This window comes from Hipposideros armiger, unplaced genomic scaffold, assembly GCF_001890085.2.
Source record: "Hipposideros armiger isolate ML-2016 unplaced genomic scaffold, ASM189008v1 scaffold_309, whole genome shotgun sequence".
In the NCBI taxonomy this organism is placed as follows: Eukaryota; Metazoa; Chordata; class Mammalia; order Chiroptera; family Hipposideridae; genus Hipposideros; species Hipposideros armiger.
This window is the reverse complement of record NW_017731659.1, coordinates 479740-503406: the sequence shown is the minus strand read 5'-3', so window position 1 is coordinate 503406 and position 23667 is coordinate 479740. Positions and strand designations below refer to the sequence as shown.

Sequence of the window (23667 nt, the reverse complement as noted above, 5' to 3'; positions counted from 1 at the left end):
CTGCAGGGCTGTTACACAGTCATCCTCAACGCCTTCGAAACCTACGTCTACCTGGCCGGAGCCCTCGCCATAGGAGTACTGGCCATCGAGGTAAGTGAAGGCCACCTATCCGACGCAGGAAAAACATGGGCTTGTAGAGTCCAGCTCCCCAGCCCGTGCGGGAGGCAAAACCCTGCTCCCAGACAGGGACCTTTACCAGGGTCCCCACCCAGCCTTTCCTCCCCACCCCTGTCCCTCCTGATTTGGCCCTGAGCCTGTGGTCTGGGGACTGTTCCCTTGTGCTACTTGCTAGAAGAGCTGTGGCTGTGGGGGCATCAGTAACTCTGGTCAGAGGGGCATCCCTGAGTGGGTCTCCGCCTGCCCCACCTCCGCAGGGCCCTTAGACAGGGGTTGTGCTCCTGCTCTGGGAAGGGCTGCATCTTTTTTGCCTGTTAATAACCATCCTGGTGGCTTTTTACCAGGTATCGACTACATAACAGGCACCATTACGTTACTAGATGATCACCTTATACTTCAATCTCACCACCTCCCTTTGAACTAGAAGTGGGAGAGCACAGGTTATGGCTGTGGGCTCTGGGGTCCGGATGCCTGGACTCAAACGCTGGCTCCCCTGCTTGTAGCTGTGTGACCTTAGGCAGATTGCATGACCTCTCATTTCCTGGTCTGTGAAAAGTTTCTGAGAAAGCACTTCATGCCTGGCACATGGTGATGTCTGGAGACATACTCAGGCCCACGGAAGGGAAGTGTTTGGCCCAAGGTCATCGCTGGCAAGTAGGGAGCTGGATTTGAACTCGTGTCTCTTGGTTTCCAAAACCCCCTTCTCTCCCTGACTACATGGCATGAAGGGGCCCAGTGGCTGGTGAGAAGGGCTTGCCACCAGGGGAGTGTCGGGAATCCTTACAGCAGAGGTGTGCTGTGATGCGCGAGCCCCCTTCGTGCTGCGTGGCCAACAATGACCCCTTCCCCTCAGGGTGGGTGGCCCCGTGGAGGACAGGGGTGGGGTCGCCTAACAAACCAACTCTTTTCTGTACAGCTTTTCGCCATGATCTTCGCCATGTGCCTCTTCCGGGGCATCCAGTAAAGGGTGTGACCTGAAGCCTGAAGACTCGCCCCACCCACCACTGCCCAGCACTCAACGCCCTCCCCTCCCCCACACCCTTGCCCCCTCGGCCCTGGGGGGTGGGGGTGGGGAGGTGAGGCCATCATGAGTGTCTAGGAGAAAGGGACAGGGGGAAATAGCTATTTTTTTAACAAAACAAAATGACAAAAATATGGACTGATGTACCCCGCCTGGATTCCGGGGTGGGAGCCATGGGCTCTCCACAGGTGCCCCAGCACCTGCACCCAGGATGCAGTCTGCACTGGAGACCAAAGGAACACCAGTCCTAGGTCCCCTCCTCAGCTCAGCCAGACTCTGGCAGCCCTCAGTGCTTCAGGGCCAGGTGCCAAGAAAGTGAGAATTTAGGCAACAAGAAGGCAAAAGCAAATCTTGGAGAGAAGTCACCAAAGCCCAGGGAACCCAAGGAGACTTGGTCAACACCTCCTGTCCTTGAGGATTGGCACCTTCACGCAATCTGTGGTTGGAGTTACCCCAGCTCCGGCTGGGGCCAAGAGTGGGCTGTGGACACTGGATCCAAGAACAGCCCGGCTGGTGGGGTCCTTGCTTTCCCCAGCTGTTGGACCAAATCTGGAAGGCGCAGATTCTCCTCCACAGTCATACAGCATATGCATGACAGTTCTGAGCAAGAACTGGGTCATCTCCAAGCTGCCTGTCCCTCCCCCCAGGGCGCTGTCAGTCCAGCAGATCTGCTGCTCACAACCCTCCCTGGCTTCAACATTGCGGTTTCCCCAGAAGAGACGGAGCAGGGTGGCCAAGAACTGCGTCTTCCCAGCTCCACAGCTAAGACTCTGTAGCCCCTGCCCTCCCTCTCACCTCCCCACACTTGTAAGCCCCCAGAAACACACACATGCACACACACGAGTCCCTTTTCCTTACTTCCCACCTCTCCCCACAAGCCATGGCTTTCCCTGTTCTCCACCTGGCTCCCAGGGCTGGAAGGAGCCCGCAAGATCATCGGTTCTTCTCTCCCCACCCAGAACTGTGGATTGGATATTTTCTGTAACATCCCTAACAAGGTATCTCCATCCTCTTCGTGAACACCTCCAAGGATGGGGAGTTGACTACCTCCCAAGACAGCCTTCTGCCTTTGGACTGCTCTGTTGCATCAGCTCAACACGCAGAAGATTTTTCTGTGTTCCGTCCATGGCATCGCACTTGCTCTGCCTCCTCCCCTAAGTGTTAAGGCCACATGTTATCTCACCCTGAGCCCTGTGATGTCCAGGCTGAAGAACTCCAGGGCATCTCATCATTTCGGCTGTGACATGGTTTCCTGTCCCTTCCCTGTCCACAGCACGTTTCTGAGTGCTCCCTCCAGGTTTGGGCAGGGAGAGGTTTCCCCACAAACTCACGGACACCCACTACAGCACCCACAAATCAGCCCCTCATACACAGACCTCAAGTTCTAGACCAGTGTCGGCAGCTGGACTGCAAGATGCTTCAACCCCAATCAGTCAAGAGTGGCTGCTGGAGGCTGTGCCAAGGATCCGAGGTTTGGTCTGGGCTCAGTGGGAGGGCAGTGTAATCTCTATTAGTAATGTCTGCCAGATACCTTCAGCTTGATTAGTGATGTCTGCCACAGGCACAGGCATGGGAGGATCAGCAGGATACCTGCCCTCCTTTCTTTCTCCACTGTCTCGTCAGGGTCTGGGACAAGCCCATTCTGTCTCACAGAGCCTATGCCAGCTTCCAGCCTCCCCTCCTGCCTTCTAGCCACCGGGAGAGACAAAGCTGCAGCCCAGTGCTCCCTGGTGTACCCCCTGCTCCCTTCTGAGATGCAGTCAGGGCTCTGCACCTGCTATGAAGATTTGGTTAGACCCTCTTCCAATGTCTCCCTTTCCTCCTCCCACTCTCCTGCTGTCCCCACCTGTCCTGGCCCTCCCTCCAGGGCTCTAAACTGAGTCTTTCCAAATTGTCCCGTCAACAGCCTGCCCCGGCAATTTCATGATGCCATGAGCTCCCTAGTGACTGGGCATTCCTGGGATCCAGGGGGCCCCACAGCTTGCACCCCAGCCCAGCATGAGAAGGGCACGGGGCCTGCCCCTCTAGACCCGCCCACACACTTACCGCCAGCTTCCTAGAAGAGGCAAATGGATGGTCTGAGAGAGACCAAACAACCCAGGCTGGTTAGACATGACTTAAGGTCAAATTGGGCAGCTGTGTGGCTCCAGTCCAGGGGCAACCCCAGCTTCTGGGCCCCATCTAGTCTCCTGCTCACTGCCCAGGAGAATCTTGGGCCTTGACAGTAAGAAGAGTCTGGCATCTGGCACCACCCCTCCTGGGCCCCACAGGAGTTCAGAGGCCACGGAGGACCACCTGGCTGAGGGGAGCTCATGGGTGGATGTGAGACTGGGGCTTTCCAGAAAGGTGTCAAGGCGCCCTGAGTCTGCCGCTGCTGACCTCCAACCCCAGCCACTGACCACGTTCTCAGGCTGCACAGGGAAAGCAGCTGGAGCGCTAGCCCAGGCTGGTAGCTATTTGCAGGGTTGCCTATGGCCATTCAAGGCGTGTGGGAAAAGAAAGCTCCCCCCCCCCCCAATCTAAGGAGCCTCTCTCTCAGGCTCCAGGGATGGCTGGGCTGGGACAGATACAGCCCATAACAGGTGCTGGTGGCAGTTGTTGGTTGCTGGGGGTAGGAGGCAGCTAGGAATGCCTCTTGAGAGATTTCATCTGACCCCAATCACAGGGCAAGGGCCAGGGAAGACCTTACATGTTAGTCACACACCGTTCCTTCCTGCTCCAAAAACTACTGCCTCTGGGAGAAGGAAATAGGTCTCAGGGGCGGGGCCCCTCTCAGCCTCCCTGGTCCCTCTCTCCTATCTATGCCTAAGGGGCCCAGACAGGATCCCTCAAACTAGCCGAGGCCCCAGCACCCCATCTTCCCAAAAGCCCCCTCTTCCCTTCCCCCTTGGGCCCTATGTCGAAAGTCTATTTTGAAAAAAAATGTAAATGTTCCTTGCAGTAGATAGCAGAGCTAATTTATCATGTTTATTTCCTGTGAGCCCCCCTTTTTATATTATATATCAAGAGTTTTTGTAATATAAAACAGGACACCCACACTGATGGTTTTGCACTGGTTTTTGTGACCATTTCTTACAAAAAGAAAAAGGAACGAAGAATAAATAGTGACCGTGAAGAAAGTTGGTCTTGATTTGGGGGGGGGCTGGGGCCGGGGCAGGAGCTTGGGAAGAGGATGCCAAGTTCTAGTGGCGACGGGGGGCGGGGAAGGGGCAACCTGGGTCTTCCCAAACCTTTAGGATGGGGGCTGGGCCCACACGGAGCCTTCCTCACTGGATGTGTGCGTTCCTTCGGCCCTCTCCGCTTTGTCACTGCCTCCTCCCCAACCAGGACTCCTCCTTTCCTTACTATCCTCCCTACTTCCTCCCTCCCACGCCTCAGGGCAATGTTGACCCAAACAGCCCAGAATTTCAAGAACACTGAGCCTGGACAGCGCCATCCCAGCGGGCCCTCACTAGACCCCACGGAACAAGGCTGAGAGGAAGCCCGGCCAGCTTAGCCCCCGCAGGTGCCCAGCACGGCCCAACTCCAGACCTCATGCCTCCGCTTCCCTGCCTGCCTCCAGAGGGATCTACCAGCCATGCCCAGCGGATGCTAGGCCAAACTACCCATCACCTGTTATAGGACTAGCCAGACCTTAACAGGTATGCATCTGATGGAGGAAGTGGCCTTAGCCTGCAGAACTGCCCGCCAGCCACCAAGACTTCCTCCCAAAGGCAGAGGTGGGCTCCCGACCTGCCCAGGGCTCTCCCTGAGGACAGGAACAAACTCCAGTGGCAAGAGACAGATGCCAGGAAAGAGCAGGCTCTTCCTTGGTGTCCAGGTTCCTTCCCGTTCAGCCCCGGTTACCAGCAGCACAGCCTTAGGCACCCGACCCGCTGGGCCTCTCCTCAGCTGTGTACCAGTGGTGGTGCCACCATGCTGCTGGCACTAGACATGTGGCTGCAGTGACAGCTGAGCACAGGAGAGGGCAGTGGGAGGCCCAGAGTGGGCAGGGTAAGGTTCCCAGACACAGGCCCACGTGGCAGTAGCCAGAGCTGGGCTGCACCTCCAGACTATCTCACCCCTTAAAACACTCGTATTCCAAGACAGGAAGCAAGACTGGGACCTAGGCTGCTTCTCTCCACACCTGACCCCAGAACAGGGGCTGACATCCCTGGTGTGCAGACTGGTGTCCTGGAGGGAAAGACAGTATTAGGAGGAAGGACTAATGGGGGACCCGCAAGCTTGTGGGCCTGCACGGGGTCTCCAGCTCTGAGGGTGCCAGCTGTCGGCCTTCTCCAGGGCATCGGGGTGGAGGTAATGAAAGGAGGTAGCCTGCTGAAATATTCCGTTTCCCCTGCTGAGTTTGAAGGGTACCCAGTCCTACCCCATCAGGGCTTGGGGGGCAGCCAGGCTAGAGGTCCAGAGGGCAACACCCTGGGGAGTAGGGGAGGGTGGTGAGGGGGCTAAGCCAGGTGAACGTCAGACCCTGCAGAACATGCCACGGGACAAGGAAAGGCCGCTGCTTCTTTCATCATCCCCAAACCCCATCACTTCTAGTAGCCTCCAAGGTTATCTGTGCGTCCATCTGTCAGGGCCAGCCTGTGGGTGAGGCCGCTGGCAGTCTCTGGACCCAGGCCAATTGGGGGAAGAGGGTTCCTAGAGGCCTGCAGGAGTTGGGATGGAGGCAGCACAGCCTTGAGTGAGACCCCCAAGAGAGCCATGGTGGCCAGAACAGGGCTCTGCTACCTCACAGGAAGCCTGAAAGGGAAGTGAGAGCTCAAGACAGCCACCGCTGCCTGTCAGCTGCTGCTAGGTTGTGCAGAGGGAAGGTGTGTCTGTTTGGGGGTGGAGGGGACCCCCACCCGTAGGGAGAGCCCACCACAAGGAGTGGGAGCATAGGGTCAAGTCCTCGGGTTTTCCAGGCATAGACAGATGCCACGTTCAGCTGCTTGGGAACTAAATTGGCCGGGGGTGTAAGAGAAGGACAAGGAGGCAGCCCACAGCCTCTCTCAGAAGAAGTCTCCCAGCCGAAAGGGCAGCAGCCCCACCTCCGCCCCATACCCCGTGATGCAGGCTCTTCAGGCAGTGTCTGTCCAGGGGGTCCAGGGGCCAAGAGGCCCAAGAAAAGGAGGTGTCACTATGTGGGGCAAAGAACAGGGGTGCAGAGGCCCCGTCCCTCTCCAAACCTGAAAGCTCAGAAGATCACAGCATTTGGGGAGTGCCCAGGAGGAAAGGAAGGTGGCCACCCCTGTCTGCCTGGGGCAGGGCAGGGTCCTTCCTGTTTTCCATGAACCAGAGAGAAACTGAGGCCCAGGGCCGCCCTGCCCCCAGAGGGGCCCCCGGCCCCGCGGGCAGCTAAATTTTCTTGGGTTTTCGGCCGACTTGGTAATAGTAGTAAACGCTGATGGCGACAAAAAGGAGACGGCTAGCCAGGAGCAGTACGATCCCCAAGGTCATGAGGCCCGTCTCGGCTAGCGTGGCAGTGACCACTGTGGAAGAAAAGGCCAGGAGGGGACAGAGGTCAGCAGAGGCATGTGCCCTCACCCCCACCACAGGATGGCTTGCTGATCCGGGAGCCCTGGGGTGACCGCCTCGCTGGCTCTGCCCTGAGCTGGGGGTCCTGACAGCTGTCTGACCCCACAGACATATCTGTTCTGATGTCTCCCACATGACAAGGACTGGGGCATGTGGACAAAACCAGTGCGCGCTGTCACACCTCTGCTGGGGTGTGCGAGGCTGCAGACGCACGTGGGGGGTAGGCTGTGGAAATGCACAGGTGTGTATTCAGGAAGATACAGGTACGTGTTAAGTGTGTGAGCACAGGTGTGCAGACACACAGGTAAACACAGCCGCCTGAGTCCCTCCCCCTCAGACAGGTTCCATCACTTCCTGGAAACCCAAGTGGCAAGAGCTGGAAGATGGGGGCAAAGCTGCCCTGCCTGCAACCCGCCTTCAGCCTCCCTTCCTCAGTGCCCACCTTAGGACTCACCCAAGAACTGGACCGCGAAGTAGCAGGCTTCCGTGAGCAGCGTCCATCGAATGATAACCTTCTCAGCCGTGTAGAGAGCATTCCACATGATCAGGGAGATGCCTGGGTGGGGACAAAGAATGGGACAGCCTGACCCACCCACCCCCTCGGGGCAGGGGCAAGGGGCCTGTTCCCCCTCCCTTTGGCCCTACACAGCAAGGGAGCCAGGTTCCTGGACTTCCACATCTCCTGCCCCCATGCACGCTCCTCAAGTTAAAACGCGTCCATCTGTCCCGTCTTGTCCCCTCCAGGTTCATCTCGGCAGCTTTGGCCATAAGCTCATGCCTGTTCATGTAATTTACCACTCACCATGGGACACTGGGCAAGTCAGGTCCCCTCGCTGGGGCTTAGTCTTTTCGTCTATAAAATGGGAAAACTGAGCTCTAGGTATCCTGCCCCCGTCGGGTTCAGTTATGATTCTGGGTTTGATGGGAGTCGATGAGTTAATGAGCTACTGGGTCCTACAATCACATTTTCTTTCCACAATGGACTCCTTGGAGACAGGAAACCTGAGCCCATTAAGGAAATCACTCCAAGGAATTCCCCAGGGGGGAGACAGGTAGACCATATTTTCAGTGGAAGAACCACTTACTTAGCCTCTCCCAGGCCCAGTGTCTGCTGGCTCCGAACACCAGATACATGCTCATTTGATTTCAACAAGCCCAACCCCATAACTCCAGCTCTCCTGCTGTGTGGGTGAATTGCTTGAAGCCATCCCAATCTCTACCACCAGAGGTATTAGAGCTGGCCCTTGACGGGTGAGTAGAAGCGCAATTGGCACAAGAAGGCACAGAGGCCTTCTGAAACTGGGGGTGCGGCTTCATGAAGTGTGGCTGGATGTGGGGGAGGTAGGTTTGGGAAGGCAGGCTGGATACACCCCACAGGTGACCCTAAATGCTGGTGGAGGAGCCGGGGCTTTATTCTGCAGGCAGCAGAGAACCACAGAGCGTTTTGGAGGAGAGGAACGCCATCTGTGCTAGGCTTCTAAAGCTGTAATTCAGCTTCCTAACGAGCAGTGTGTGTGACTGAGATTGGAGAGGAAACAGAAGTGGTTCAAATAGGATGCCCAAGGGCACGAGGGGTTTTGCAGACACCATGTTGATTTTGCCTCCTCCTCTAAGCTGTGAGGCCCTGGAGGGCGGGGCCTGGTTCTCATTCATCTCTGCATCCCAATGCCGAGGCGGTGCACTACACCAGCAAGCGCTCAGGAAGTGCGTATTCCAGATGATGGCCAAGACAGAGCCCCGGTCCGCTGGGTGCATTCTACCAGTGGCCACAAGATGGCAGCATACACCCAGCAGAGACAGACACCCACTGAAGGGAGAGGTCCCGGAAGAGGCGTCCCTGCACAAAGAAAGGCTCCCCATGCTCCCCTCAGCCCCAGTTGGTCCCCTAGCTGACCATCACCTCCCCCAGAGTCTGCCCCAGCAATACTCACTGAGGATGGCACCACCATACAGGCGGATAGGGGTCTTGCTGGTCACCTGGGCTCCATCAAAGACCGCGTCATAGAGCTGGTCAGGGAAGGCAAGGGCCTGTGGACAGCGGGGGGAAGTCTCAGGGTGGGGGGGGATTTGCTGTTGAAACGTCCCCGGGACATCTTCCCCCAGGAGCAGGGGCAGCGTCCCTGGGGCAGTCCAGGGTCAGGGACTTGATCGCCCCCACCCCCACCCCTCCATGCCAGGACAGAAGGTGCTAGGGTTTCCCGGGGCAAGGAGGCAGAACTATGGACATGGGATCTAGGGTGCTCCAGGACAGGCAGGCGCAGGTGCGGTGAGTGTAAGGAGCCAGGACATGGAGGCAGCCAGAGAGCCTCGACGGATGGGACCTCAGCATGACGGCCATGTGGGAAGAGGCAGGGGAGGAGCCCCCATAGGGGCCCAGGGTTCCCCAAGGGTGGAGTGGGAGCTCACCATGATGGCAATGCCAGAGAAGAGCACAGCAGAAACAAACTGCCAGACCCTGGGGAGGCATCAAGGGGAACGTCAGCCAAGTCCCTTGCTGCCACCCCCAGACCCCGAGGGACCCTCCCCTCTCCAGCCAAGACGCCCAGGGATGGCTGGTTTGGGGGCAGGGAGTGACATGGGATGGGATCAAGAGCAAGACCACAGGGACAAGGCTGATGAGGCGGGGTCTTACACAGCCCCTCCCCGTAACCCTGCCCCCAACCAGCACTCACATAAATGCTCACCTCAGCCCCAGAGGCTCCCGAACGGCAAACTTGATTTCGTTGCCCAAGACCTGGCTGATCTGTGGACACAGAGGGGTCAAAGGCACCCAGGGTGAGGCAGTGCTCCACGTGCCCAGCCCATGCACCAGCCCCAAAGTCCCCTGGCATGCCCAGGGCTCCACCTGGAAACCTCCGCGTAGCCAAAGGTCCACCCAGGCTAGGAGGGCCACACAGAGGCCGCCCCCTCACTACCTCCCTGACAGCTATGGGAAGCTGAAAATAAGGTGGCTGAGAATGAAAGCTCAGGGCTCTGCTAGCCGTGGATTTGAAGCCTGGCTTTGCCACTTACTGGTGTGGCCTCAGGCAAGTCACCTAAGCTCTCAGAGCCTCGTCTATAAAATGGGTGAATAACTTTATCTGCACCTCCCAGGTCTAGCAAGGTTAAATAATGCTTATAAAGCAGCTGGTGCAATTCACAGGCACATAATAAGCATGCAATTAATTGTAATAATCTGTTTTCACTTTTGTTATTATTTCCCTAACATCTCCATTAAGCATCTAGAAAAAGGAGCTAAGTCCTGGGGCTCCTGCATGGGCCTCAGCGCCTCTCTCCCCAAATGGGGGGGGGGGCAACCTGCCTCCCCAAACTGGTGCTCAGGGATGGACCCCGGGTGTGGCCAGCTACGGGACCCTCTTCTGAGGCCCACCTTGGAGCGGTGCACCTCCCCGTCGTCGTCCTCGCCGCCCACACCCAGGATCTTGCGGGTCTTCAGGCGGCTCACGAGGTCCGTCTGACTGTGCTTTTTCATGAGAGGTGGGGGCTGCTTGGCCGCCATCTTGTCCTGGCACCCGGCCTCCGCAGAAGGGCTGCAGAGAGACACCGGCCTCAGGCCATGCATCCTGCCCGGCTTCCAGACCTCAGAGGGTAGCCAGACCCCAGCCCAGGACCTGCTGAGGCCTCCCCCGAAGCCTTGGGGGGATCACAGGACAAGAAATCTGAGGCCCCAGGCTCAGTACCCAGCTCCCTACCCACCCGTCGTGACGAAACAAGGGAAGTCACTGCCCTTTTCTGGTCTCAGCTTCCTCATCTGGATAAGCATTTGGAGTGAGACCACACCCAAAGGTTCCTGGGGGGTGGGGGTAAACAAGGGCTTGGGGTCACTCAGACAAACAAGGTTTAGAAGAAGGAAGAATGTGCCCAGGCCTGGGGCAGGGGTTCCTGAGTCCTGGGGTCCAGGCTCCCCATTGAACGTTTGCCCAGGTAATTCCTGCTGCCACAAGCCCTCCCTCTCTCCCTCCCTCATATCCCCGAGACCACCTCCTTCAAACCTGCCGGACTGAAAGGAAGGGAAGGGGGTTGGCCAGGGGACCCAGCTGAGCCAGAGGAAGGATGGCCGGGGGTGCGGGCAGGGCTTGTGGCCGTCCAGGCCTGTCCCCTCCCTGTCATCGGCGCCCACCACCCACCTCTCCCCCATCCCATGACCCTCCACAGCCCCATCCTGGGCCAGGTCTTAAGCACCTACTGTGTGCCAGGCACCGTGCTGGGCAATCAAGACACAGAGATGAGTCGCGTGCCCGTCCTCACCTCCAGTCAGCGCAAGACCTACGCAGAAAGAAGAGAAGGAGTGGAAACCGCCGTGAGGCGACGGCTCTGGAAGCTGGCCTGGGGCGGCGCTGGGCTCCTCTCATCCCCGTCGTTCTGCTCTGCAACATGGGTGCTATTGACACGCACGTCACAGATGAGGAAACCGAGTTTAATGCGGCTCCACAGGAACGGGATGCGTAACGGCAGTCCCCTCCACCCCACTGCGTGCCCCACCAGCGCTGGGCTCCTCCGGCATCCCGGCCACCCTCTCTCTGGCAAGGCAGGAAAACCACCCTCATTGACAGACAAGGTTCAGAAGTCACCTGTCCCAATGGCCCTCCTCAACTTCCTGACCCAGTCCCTCATTTGTCAAATGGGGGCGGCCATGCTTTCCCCTCCCCCACACACGCCCAGGGGCATCGGAGGTGACGGGGTGACCAGAAGGCAGCTTGATGCCCCATGCCAGCAGGCAGGGAGGCGCCCAGCTCCACCCAGGCAGCCAGGCTTTCACCGCAGTGCTCCTTGGGGACCTAGGGCTGTCACAATACCTCCACCACTTGCCACCATTCTTACGAATCCAGATAGAAGCTCTCATCAGCCTGGCATCCCTTTTGCTGCCAGGTGGGCCCAAAAGCCATTGTTGAGAAAGTGAAGAGCTGGCCCCCTCACCCATCCCTCAGCAAAGGAAGCACCTGGTGGCCTGGCCCTCGCCCATCCTCTTCCGGCCTCCCCGCTGGCCTTGTACATACAGCAAAATTGACCTTTTTTGTTGTAGTTATATGAATTTTAGTACATGTATAAATTCGTGTAACCATCACCTCCAACTCGGAGCGCGGCAGTTGCCTCACCCTCACTCTGTCCCAGCCACACCCTCCCCTCACCTCTAACCCCTGGCAACTGCTGATCTGCTATCTGCCACTATCGTTTCCTTTGTGTGTGTTTTTTTTTTCAAATGTGTTCTACGCGTATTAATGCAATCGCATCGCCTAGAACCTTTTGAGACAAGCTTCTTTCTTTCAGCATAATGCCTTTGAGATTCATCCAAGCTGTGTGCCCGTCACAGTGCACTCCTCTTCACCGCAGAGTAGTTTTCCGTGGGACAGAGGTACCAGTCTCATTATCCAGTCACTCACTGAGGGACAACTGGGCTGATTCCAGAGTGTGATGATTATGAACAGAGCTGCTATAAACATCCATGTACAGGCTTTTGTGAGACCACAGATTTTCCTTTCTCAGGTAAACAAATACCCAGGAGTGGGATGATATTGGGTTATATGGTAAATCTACAGTTGACTCTAGGAGAAAGTGCCAGACTATTTTCACAGTGGTGACCCATTTACCCACAGTTCCTCCACAGCCTGGCTGGTACCAGGTACGGTCAGTCTCCTCGTATTTCTAATCCTCACCCAGGCCAGCCACGCTGTCTGACTCAGTCCTTACTGGCTGTGTGACTTAGGAACATCACCTCACTGCTCTGGGCCTCAGTTTTCCCCATCTGTGAAATGGAGCCAAAATTCCCACCTCCTAGAGATCTCGGGGCAAAAAAGAAGCTTGGTCAGAGCACGCAGTGCAGCCACTGCACATTTAAATGAAGAAAACACGTTTAGTGAGGATGTGCTGTGAGCCAGGTACGGGGTGCCGGGACAGGGCCCCTGCCCTTAAGTAGCTCACAGCCTAGGTGGGGCGGGAGCGCTGATCTGTCAGCCATCAACCAGAGCGAGTAGCTTCTCTGAACCCCAGTGTTCTCACCTGTGACATGCAAACAAGTGGAAACCCTTCCTCTTCCCCTACGGCTGCTATAAGGGGAAACAAAATAACTGACAGGAAATGTTTTATAAAGTGCCAGCTAACTGTTAAAGCCAGAAGACCTAATGGTTAAGAGCTTAGCTGCTGATGTCATACTCTGAGTTCAAATCTCAGACCTACGACTTCCTAGCTGTGTGCCTGTGGGCACGTCACTTCATCTCTCGGTGCCTGTCTCCCCATCTGTAGGTGGGGAAGTAAAGGGTCCCACATCATGCGGATGTTGCGAGAATACAAGATGTAATCTCCATGAAGCGCGTGGGACAGCGCCTGGCCCCTGAAAAATGCTCAATTGAGATGGGCACTTAGACGCTCTCACCCACCCCCCCCAGTTCCCCCACGTGGCAGTAGCTCTTGGGTAGAGGCCAGGGAGGACCAGGAGAGGGGCCTAACAAGCATTTCCTAACGTCTCCACCCCACGGGGCAGAGCCCCAGACCTCAGTCCCATGGCATAAGGCTGACACTCAGACCACAGCCCACCAGGCCTGGGCTGTCAATGACACCAGCTCAAAGGGTCAGCTGCCTTCCTCTGCCGGACAACCCCTCCCCACCAACACACAAAGCTCCCCTGCACTTTGAGGCCTGAACCACAAAGCAAAGGCTGTGAGGTGTGGCAGTGCCAACCTGCCGGGGCTGGGTACAGAAAGGGACTCCATTTGACACTGGCATCACTCGTAGAAGGGACTAGCTTTATCGGCAGGTACTGCCATCAGGTAACTGCTCAAGCACTGAGTTCTTTCTATCCCTTCTTCACCTGCAGGGCTGGACTCAGCCCAGGGAGGGGAGGCAGGCAGCTGCAACACGCCTCTATCCCCCAGCCCCTAAACATATCCCACTCCTAAGGCAAACCCCACACACACACCCCTCAGATCTGCCCTTGAACTACCTTCCCCATCAAGGCCACTCTACATGTTTCTTTTAGGCCTGGTCCCATTTTAACCCGAGGACAGAGGGCGCCTCCTTCCACTCCCCTCCCTGCATCTGGCTGGACACTGGCCTTGGGGCAGCAAGATCTGGATTCAAATCCTGATTCTACCCTCTTACCAGCTACGGAGCTTTCGGCAAGTCACCGCATCCCTCCCAGCCTCAGTTTCTGCCCCCGCGAAATGGGGGTAACGAGAACGTCCACTTTGCAGATGTGCCAGAGGATAAAGACGGAGTGCTGGCAGTGCCTGCAGCAACGTGCCCCGCCTGGGACAGGCCTGGCCTGTGCCTCTGCTACTTCCTTCTCTGCATTCAGCCATGCACAATGGAAAAAGCCTGCCTGGCAGGGCTGTCACGCTTCCTTTCCCAGGCCCAGCTGCCATCTGAAGGGCCCCAGGGCTTCCTCAGGTGCCAGGCTTCCTGAGGCCGCCCCCCACCTACATGCTTACTTGGGAGGACCTGCCAAGCACGAAGGCAGAATGTGGCTTGAAGCCCCCCCAGACTCTGAGTTCATGCCCCTCTGCAGTCTGCCCCTGGCTGGCTTCTTTGACCTCAGTCCCAACAAAGCTGGCAAGTCACTGTCCTTTTAACAGTTGCCGCTTCTGAATCCCGGCCCAGCCAGCAAGGCCCTCCCTGCCCTCCGCTCCCCCAACCTGGACGGTCCTTGTTCTTCACATCTTTGCATGGCCTCTCCGCCGGAGGGTCTTCCCAGGGCAGTGCCCTCCCTCTTCTAGACTCATGGGTTTCAGAGTAGGTGGCCACTGTCACTTCCAGCCCATACTCCTGGTCATACTCAGTTGGCTAACTGAGACCCAGTAATTTGAAGGCAGGGCTGGGAGTGCCCATCTGAGTCTCCACACTGGGCCTGAGAGCACAGTAGGCGCTTGATCAGCACTGGTGAATGAGTGACAGTCGGGCAAGGAAAGCAGGTCTCCCTATCCACTCAGACCACGCAGGATCACACTCAGTGCAATCTGGCAGGGCCCAAGGGGGAGGCCCTGCTCCACACACACACTGCACAGGGCAGAAAGCCAAGGCCCAGAGTGGACAGGGTCTGCCCAGGCCACAGGCGAGCTGGTCGCAGAGGAGGGCAGGAAAGGGGCTTTGCAATCAGGCAGGGCTGGGTTAGAGTTTGGGCTCCCCCTACTGGCCAGGTGGCCTTGGGCAAGTGGTTCATGGGGTGCTAAAGACTTGAGGAGGACCGGCCGAGTGGCTCAGTTGGTTAAGAGCTGGCTTAAGAGCAAGAGCTCTGAGCCACGGGGCCGCCAGTTCGATTCCCACATGGGCCAGTGACGCTGCACCCGAGCTGAAGTGCCGCTGAGCTGCCAAAAGGTGGCAGGATGGTTCAGCTGGTGAGTGTGTGTGCTCTTAACAACAAGGCTGCCTGTTCAATGGGGGGGCTACACCTGCCCGCAACTAAGACTGAACTTGGCACCTTGAGCTGCCGCCCAGATGGTTCACTGGATAGAGCATGTGCTCTTAACAACAAGGCTGCTGGTTCGACTCCCGCATGGGATGGTGGCTACGCCCGCCCACAACTAAGATTGTAACACAGCACCTTGAGCTTAGAGGCCACGAGCTGCCGACGGGCAGCCAGATGGCGACTGGCGCCCTCCACAACCAAGACTGAAGAACAACAGCTTGACTGGTCCTCCTCCCCAATTCCCCAACACTGTTCCCTCCTCCAATTCCCCAATTAAAAAAAAAGGAGAGGCTGCAAACACGCTCAAAAAAGGTCCTGGCATATGGGGTGCCCAGGACATGCTGCAGTTAGAGGTCTGGGTGAGGCTTCGCTCCTACCACCTTACAAAGCTGAGGCCAGCACTAGAAAGTGAGCACAAAGGGGACAGGTTTCCCTCTGCAGGGCCTGAGACAGTCCCTGGCACCTGAACTCAACAAATATTTGTGGCCAGAGGCCCCCTGCTGGCCAAAGTCTGACCCCTTGCAGCCCCTTACCCCTTCAGGTGCTGTGACATCAGGGGCTGGGAAAGAACACCCCCAAAAAGCTCCCAGTGGCAGCAAGACAGAGGGTCCAGGACTGGGCAGAGGCCAAGCAAAGCGCCCAGAAACTGAACCAGGCAGGCAGGGAGAGGCTCATCGGGGGTGAAAGTGTCAGAGGTTGATGATAGAGTGTGTGTGTGTGTGTGTGTGTGTGTGTGTGTGTGTGTGTGTGTGTGTTTTGGGGGGGTGGGGAGTATATACTTAACGATTGGTAAACTTGGGCTGAAACCCCAATGCTTTATCTTAATTGTGCTGTGACCTCAGGAAAGTTTCTTAACCTCTCTGCGCCTCTATTTCCTCCTTGGTGAAACCACACTACTACTTCTTAGCTCAGAGGGTTGTGATGAGACATACCGAGAAAAGGCAGTGGAGGGGCCAGTCACCTGGTATGTGCAGTTAGCAAGGACGGCAGTTAGCAAGATTATGGGACTAATGCAGCCCTGTTCTAGAAGCTGAGCAGATGGGGCCGGGGGGCATCATTCTCACGCCCATCCCAGAGGACCCCTCCCAACCCCCTGCAGACTTCCCTGGAAGCCTGGTTTCCATAGAAACGGATGGACTGCAGAGCTGTCCCTGTCATGGAACCTGACTGGCAGGGGAAGGGGGAAGGAAAGGAAGAGGCCGGGGACCCAGAACACCCGCCTGTGGTTCAGGGGGCAGTCACTGCTGCCCAGTCTCTCTCGCAGCCAAGAACCACTTCCTTTCCAAACAAGACCCTCTGCAGGAGGGGCATCGCACCTGTCCCTCCCCCTCTGATAGGGAGAACTGCCCCCAGGGGCATCCACCTCGGGGCTGGAGGTTGGGGAGAAATACTTCTAAGAGCAGGAATTCCCTGTAACCCCACCACAACCCCATGACATTGGCCGTATTTATCACCCTAATTTTACAGATGAAGAAACTAAGGTCCAAGTAACTTATTCAACTGTCTCTTGGAATGAGTGGCAGAGCTGACATTCAAAGCAAATTAACTGTGCTTTAACTGGACATCCTGAGAGGAGGCGGGAGGTGGGGGTGTGCGTGTGTGTATGTGTGGGAGGGATGGCAGGGTGAGATTGTTTGGTGAGACTGACCTCCAAAAACAACAAAGCTCTAAGCCGTCTTCCCCATTGCATCTCCCCTTGAAAGTCCCTGGTGAGTGTCCAGCATCGGAACTCCTCCCTGGGGTCCAGCCTCCCTTGGGTGAAAGCCTATGACTCCAGCAGGACCTGGGAAAATCTGCAGGGAGACCCATTGTTCTGTTATCACATTTGTGCAAAATAGCTGGAAATGGAGTTTGGGGCAGGGCACCACCAGGGGGTAGGGGGCAGTGAGAGACTCAGGTCCCTGGCCAGGGAGAAGGCGAGGCAGGGAAACCCCAACAGGCAGCCAGAGCCTACACCATCCACCCTGTGGTCCTTTCCTGGGGCAACCCATCACCCACCACCTGGGCCCTCAGGCAGAATGAATCTTGGGGGTGCCTAAAGGGATTTGTGTTCACACCTTGGCTGTGCATTACTAGCCCTGTGCCTCTGGGCAGATGACCCTCTCCACTCCTTCATTATAAATGGGGGTGAGAATACCTGGCTTACTAGGTTGTGGGTGGGTTAGAGCTAAATTAAGTCACAGGACACAAAGGAGGCTTGATGGACACATCCCTGACGTTATCACAGCAGCCTCTGGGTGCAGGTGGTTGGGGATGGGGTCTCAGGGCCCACAGGCTAAGGGAGGACGCCGAGGCCAGGCTGCCATGCAGCAGGGCTTCCTTGCAGTGTGTCCCTGGAGAGGGTAGTTATTCTCAAGGCCAGGCCAGCCTTCATCAGCCTTGTCTCCCAAGTAGCCGGTGAGCCCGTGGCGGGCGGGGCTGCATCATCCATCTCTGTCACCTCCCACCATCACCTGGGGCTCAGTGTCCACGCTGCTGCAAAGGGCAAGGATGACAGAGTAGAGCTGGCAGGGAGAGGAGGGCGCATGATGCCAATCCTGCAACAAAGCTCTGTAGTCAAGAAAGGGATGCCACGCCCCATTTCACAAACCTCCAGGAACAGGGGAGCTGGCAGCTGAGGGTTCTCCCTGAAGCTGGAAGGCTGGCTGTTGGGGGAGCCCTGAGTCACTGGGCTGAGACAGGCCAGCTGAGGTCACCGGCAGATTCTCCCATCACAGATAGCCAGGGCAGGACTTTGGGACTCAGTTTCCTCATCTGAAAAAATGGGAGTGTGGTCCCGGCTATGACATTCATGATTTAGCTTCCATACCCTGCGGTCCACTAGCCACACTCTAGCTGCCCGAAAGGTCCTAGCTCCAGCTGCCGGGGGCTACAGGTCCCATCACCCCTCTCACTGCCTCCAGGGACAGGGACACGCATATTTTTTCTCTCTACTAGCGCTCATCTTTTGAAGGCACCTAATTTCCAGAAAGGCAGCGGAAAGCCCAAACTTTCATCACAAACAAGTATCTCCAAAGTGTCAGGAACAAAAAATAAACATTGCCTGCTGTGTTGGAGACAGGGAAGGGTCGGGCAGGGCAGAGGGCCAGGAGGGGACATCCCTGGAGACCTCAGCCAGGGGTCTAAAACTGCTGCTGAGTGTAAAGGGGGTGGGGGGCAGTCATCGTCACCACTCAGGAGTCACTGAGAGAGTTTTCCCTGTTCCTACTGTCACTCACAAAGAGCAGAGCACATGGAGAATTCCTGTCCTTTTCAGGCCAGGAGTGGGCCAGGCTCTCCCTTGGCCCAGTGACCATGTCAGGGACCTCAGAGGCAGCTGGTGCTTGTGTATTCCCAGGGGGCCACGGTCCTCAGGACAGCCTTGCTTCCGGATCTCATGCTGCCAGAACTCTTCTGAGAAGGCCGTGGACACATCCCCCTCCTCTCCCACCTCCCCCCGCCCCTGTAGATGCTCAGGAACTCAGAGTGGGAAGAGAGGAGAGAAGGAGGGGAGATTCCTTGAAGGGATGCATCACCATTTTGAGGCAACTTCTTCAGAAGCAAGTGGTGATTTGCCTTCTGGATGGGTTGGGGGAGGCAGGCAGAAGGGTCCCTGTACTTTTCCCAGGACGCTGGTGGGCCAGAACCACAGTCCAGGACTGACCATCTCTTCCAGGGTTTGGGGCTCTGGCTTAAAGTGTTTAAAGGAGGTCACAACTCAAAAGGCCTGTGTTTAATTCTGGCCCTACACACTTGTTAGCTGCATGGCCTTGGGCCAGTGACACCGCCTTTCTGGGCCTCAGTTTCCTCATCTGTTAAATGGGTGTAATAATGACACCTACCTCTCACCAATGAGAAGATTAAAAAAAAACACCTACAAAAGTACATGCTTCCTAGTGAATGCTCCATAATCATGTTGCTGTTATTCTCAGACTAGGAGAGGCCATTCTTTGCCTCAGTTTCCCCCTTGGCCACACCAGCTTCAGAACAGGTCCCCTTCCAGAACAAGGGTCACTCTGGGTCAGGAGGAAGATGCTGCCCCAAGTGCACTAACAATACGGTGGGCAGGGAGAAACTGAGGAGGGGGCTGGCAAGGGGCTGTAGAGATATGGAGTCCCTTGGGTTACTAAGCCTGGGTGGTTCCCCTTATGTCCCCGGTTCTTGGCCAGGCCTGGACCTGGGAGGGACACAACCAGCGCTGTGAATGAACGGTTGAGCTACAGGGTAAAGGGAAAGTATTGTGGGCCAGAAGTCAGAATATTAGGTACCCTGCCTTGCAGCTGCCTCTCTTGTAATACATGTTCTGGGGTGACTTATATGCTGTTTCTGGGCACCACTTCTCTCATGTGTGAAATGGGGAGGCTCCCTCCCTTCTCAGCCAGTCCTGCCTCCTATCTTCCCCACAGCCTCACTCTACCCTCCTTGCACTGGCACGTTGCAAAGGTAAGAACCTTTCCTCAAACACAGTTGGCACATTCCAGCCCCAGGGCCTTTGCACAAGCTGTTCTCTGCAGGATCTTTACTTCCTGAGGCTATCTCCACAGCTCACTCCCTCAAAGCCTTGGCTCTAAAGTCGTCACCTACCTCCTCAGGGAGGCCTCCCTGACCACCCTATTTAAAATGGCCATCTCACCCCTGGCCTTGACACTCAACTTTTCCTCTTTACCTCCCAATACACTACATAATTTGCTTATTGATTTTATTATTTGCCCTTCCCCACTTTAAGTGGCAGCTCCATGAGGGAAAGAATCTGTATTTTGTTCAAAGCTGTCTCCCAGTGCCTGGAACTGTGCCGGGCACTTTGTTCACGAACTCATTTTTGGTGGAGAGCTCACATTTTGTTCAGCGAGGGAAAGTAAAGAACAGGACAGTGTGGGATATAATTGCATTCCCCCTCCTACCCCCAGAGGGGCAGACCCTTTCTCCAGTACAGTATAGGGGTCTAACACAAGATCTTGGGGAAGGGAAGGCAGCTGAGTGGAGGTGGGGGGGTTAGCCTGGGGCAGAGGCCTGCAGAGGGGGAGCCTGAGCAGTGGATCCAGCAGGTGTTCACAGCCAGATATGGGTAAAGGGCTTTGGGCCTCAGCCCTCCGCTCCAAATTTGGAAGGGATGATTAAGCTGACAGCATATGGGTGGAAAAGGAGAAGCCAGGGCAGCTGACTCCCAGGATATTGGGGCCAGAGGGGGCCTCAAAGACCAGACCGCCCATGTTTCAGATGGGATACCAGAGACATGGAGAAGAGACAGTACCTTATTTCCCAATAACCCAAAAAGAAAAATCTTTCCTCCTGGGCTGAGTGTGGAGCTTTGGCTAAGGAACGGTCAGTGCCCCCTCCTGACTCCAACAACCGCCCCCACCCCACCTCCAGTGTCCCAAGGATTTGCGGGCTGCAGGAAGACAGGCCGCCAGGGACGGAGGTGGGCATCCCTGCAGCCCAGCGACCTTCATCCCGCTGGACCGCCCCACCAGGAAAAGTTTGTTTGAAGGAAATCAACCAGGAACTGCCGAGCAGCCTTGGCTTAGGATGAACCTCCGGGTTTTCCGCCTCCGCCTCGCTCCTGGCCCCCGCCGCCAACGTTCCCGCGGAGAAACCCGCTCCCCTCCCACTGCGAGGCGGCGGTGGGAGCCGGGGACTGGGTGGGGGCGTGAACGGTGGTGCGAGGAGACGCAAAGCGAGCGCCAGAACCTGCTGGGCGCGCCAGGGGTGGGCGCGGCGTTCTGGTGGTTCCTTTAGAGACCCCCAGGGTGAGGGCGAGCTTTTTGCCGATGGCCGGGAGCCCCAGCCCATCCTGCGCCAGGCCAGTTGCCCACCACCACCCCATTCCTGCTGCGCGCGTGACTTGGGGCAGAGTGGGGGGCGTATGTCTCCACCTGTGCTTCCCCTACCCCGCCCCCAACAACTGGGGCTTAGGCGCGGCTTCCATTTCTGCCTGCTCCCCCACCCTCCCAACCAGCCTGAAGACTGGGGTCTCCCCAGTCTTGTTCCTCCCCGCGCCAATGTGTCCTTTATCTACATTCAGCCACTCACCGCTTTCCAAGACCCCAGGCGGGGAACTCTGGGCTGTTGGGCGCCCCCGGATTCTAGCCCAGCATCCCCGCCCCCACGGCCCCCCCAAACCAAAAGGTCGTTCCAGACTTGTGGGCTGCGGGAACTCCGACACCTCGGTCCGCGGCCCAGCGGGGGCGACGAGGGGAGAAAGGGACTCGCAAGTTTGTGCAGCGCACTCCCCGGACAGGGGAACAATGGCGGGGAAGGGGGGAGGGGGGGGAGAAGGGGAGCGGGGGCAGAGATGGAGGGGGAGGGGACAGACAACCAAGCGCGGCGACAGTCAGACCCCAGCGAGAGAGAAACTGCTTTTCGCTCCGTTTCTCTTGCTTCGAAGCAGAGAACGCGAGCCCGGGAGGGCTGAGGGCAAGATAAACAGTCCAAGAGGGAGGAGACGGCGGAGGGACAACGCCGGGGAGAGGGAAACCGAGTCAGAGGGAAGGGCAACGCGCGGAGAACGCGAATGGAGGAACAGAAGGGCTTCGGAAACGCGCCTTGCAGAGCCGGGGAGGGGACCCCTGGGGTCCCGGCCGAATCCACCGGTGCCAAGAGGTCCTGGAGCGCCCAGCTTGTGCGCACGGGGTCCTCACTGTCCCCTGCGGTCCTTGCGGCCGCAGGAGCGCCGCTGGGCTGCGCTGCGCAGACACCGGCCGGCCGGCGGCGGGAGGGGAAAGTGCGAGGTTCCGAAGCGGCGGCGGGGAGCAGAACTCACGTTCCTAGCGCATGCTGGCGCCGGCTGCGCGGAGCTGGCGTGCTGGGGAACCTCCGGCCCTCCGGCGCTCACATCGCGTTCCCAGCGCCGGGCAGGACAGGGCAGGGCCGGGCTGGACTGCGCGCGGCACCCACCGTGGCCGGAGTATGCCCGAGTCTGGCGTCCCGCGCTGGTCCCTCCTCTCAGTGCCGCGTAGAAGCCAATGGCGCGCCGTCCCCTCCCACGCGCCGGGCTGCCTCGCCCCCGAGGGTGGCCGCCGGGGCGGGCGGGAGAGAGGGGTTGGGGGGAACTGGGCTCCGGGCTCCCCTGCTGAGGCTTTCCTAGAGACCGCCGGCGGGGGGCGCGCTCACGCCCCGGGAGAAGGCGCTTGGGAATCAAAACTCCAGGCCCGCGCCGCCCAGGAAGACTTTCTTGGCAAGTTCTGAAGACTGTCCCTTTTGTGAGACTCTGAACACTCCCATAGTTTGGCAAACCACACTGTCTTAGATACCTTTGGTGTAATCCCTGGGCCTAGGCCAGTGTCTAAAATGGAAGGGACTGCTTGGCTGGTTAGACACTCAAGTGTGTAGTAACACGATTACAGTGGTCACCTGCTGAGCGCCCTCCACTCAGTAACAAGCCCCTTGCGCTCAAGGAGTGACAGGTATTCACTCGTTTGATTCTCACAATCACCTATGAGGTCGGGGTGATCAATCCCATTTTACAGATGGCTGTCATGAACGTTTGATTTTGTTTAGCCTTCTGGCTTCCAGCCCAGGCCTACCCTTCTCTCCCCCGACTACGTAGGCGTGACTTTGCCAAATAACATGACACCACCATACACCCACCCACACACACACACACACACACACCCCTTCATCCTCCACCCAGCCTCAGCTATGTTGCTGTAAATTGCACTGTCACTGACTAAGATCTTATCTGGGGCTCATGGACATGTGGAGGTGGGGGAGGCACAGTTGTTAGATTGGTGGAAAGGTGGGTAAGAATGGGGTTTGGGAGTTCTGGAGGCTCTCTGGGAGCCTTTCAACCTAGAAGAACCAGGCTCCAATAAACAACCTCTCTCCCCCCAGATTCTGGAACCATTTCAGCCCCCTGTGAGCAGGAATGTGCTCGACCCAACTCCCATCCCCGCTTCACCCTCCCTAGAAAACCGCCTGCATCTCTTCATCTTGTCTAATGGTCACAAATTGGGGGTGGGGGTGGAGGGAAGAGGAAGGTTGCTGACATGCTATATTTCACAAGACAAGTGCATGGCCCAGAGAGAGGCGAGTGGTGCCCCAGGCATCTAGCTAGGTGGGCATTTTGACTCTAGGTCTGAGCTCTTTCTGCAGTAGTTCCTTAAAGGTGAATCGAGCAGGCTCTGGAATCAGACTGCCCAGGTTCAAATCCAGGTCCAGCCTTTTGGTGATCACGGCCTTGGGCACACACAGATAGCAACAGAAGAAACAGCTCACAATAAAGGCAGAGTGCTTGGGGGGCCAGAGTGAAAGGAGGAGATGATACCCATCACCCTCCCCCCAGCAGCCACTTTCCCTAAAGAGCCCATTAGACGCTCTGTTCTCTTCCTTCCTATACACTTTTCTAAAGTGAAGTGCATCTAATTCAGGAACATTCCTTAGACAGCCCTTCTGCCCTTCGTCTTTCTGAGTTACCTCATGTTTACGTGCAGCATAAAAAGGTTCACCTCGCCGGGCTATTGCGAGGATTAAAACTGACATTCCTAGAATTCATCCCAAATCTAGGCAAGAATAGGTGCTGGGCACATGGTAACAACGAGGTGTCATTATTTAGGGTGCAGGAGAAGGAACCTTAACAGAGAGGGCTTAAGAAGGGGGTTACGACCCTGGCCCTGCTTCTAACTAGCTATGTGACCCT

At 57.1% G+C, this 23667-nt stretch overlaps 2 protein-coding genes across 7 annotated transcripts in view; one reads left to right on the top strand and one right to left on the bottom strand.

Annotated features, from left to right (window-relative positions):
- TSPAN18 (tetraspanin 18) overlaps positions 1–3977 on the top strand; it is a 179784-nt gene extending 175807 nt beyond the window's left edge. The window contains exons 10-11 of the mRNA XM_019659967.1: positions 7–90; positions 1034–3977. Of these exons, the coding sequence (XP_019515512.1) occupies positions 7–90; positions 1034–1081 (132 nt within the window). The 3' untranslated portion in view covers positions 1082–3977. The remainder of the gene's footprint in view (positions 1–6; positions 91–1033) is intronic.
- Positions 3978–4083: 106 nt separating this feature from the next.
- Positions 4084–22067, bottom strand: TP53I11 (tumor protein p53 inducible protein 11). Of its 6 annotated transcripts, XM_019659970.1 has the most exons (10): positions 21793–22065; positions 17644–17807; positions 16702–16846; positions 10842–10921; positions 10026–10185; positions 9340–9398; positions 9062–9110; positions 8587–8683; positions 7110–7211; positions 4084–6609 (listed from the first exon to the last, which is right to left on the bottom strand). In XM_019659970.1, the coding sequence occupies exons 5-10, from the start codon at positions 10152–10154 to the stop codon at positions 6476–6478; spliced, it is 570 nt and encodes a 189-aa protein (XP_019515515.1). In that variant the 5' UTR covers positions 10155–10185; positions 10842–10921; positions 16702–16846; positions 17644–17807; positions 21793–22065; the 3' UTR covers positions 4084–6475. The 6 variants fall into 6 exon arrangements, with proteins under 6 accessions (XP_019515515.1, XP_019515516.1, XP_019515513.1 ...); XM_019659971.1 differs by lacking the exon at positions 16702–16846; XM_019659968.1 differs by lacking the exons at positions 16702–16846; positions 17644–17807.
- Positions 22068–23667: the final 1600 nt, after the last annotated feature.

Bases quoted from the DNA above. Each gene is read 5' to 3' on its own strand.
- TP53I11 (XM_019659973.1), bottom strand. From the start codon at position 10,154: ATGGCGGCCAAGCAGCCCCCACCTCTCATGAAAAAGCACAGTCAGACG. The intron at 8,684-9,061 runs GTGAGCTCCCAC...CGCTGTCCACAG, and splicing joins TCTCTGGCATTGCCATCATG to GCCCTTGCCTTCCCTGACCA. The intron at 6,610-7,109 runs GTGAGTCCTAAG...TTTCTTCCACAG, and splicing joins CTTCGCGGTCCAGTTCTTGG to TGGTCACTGCCACGCTAGCC.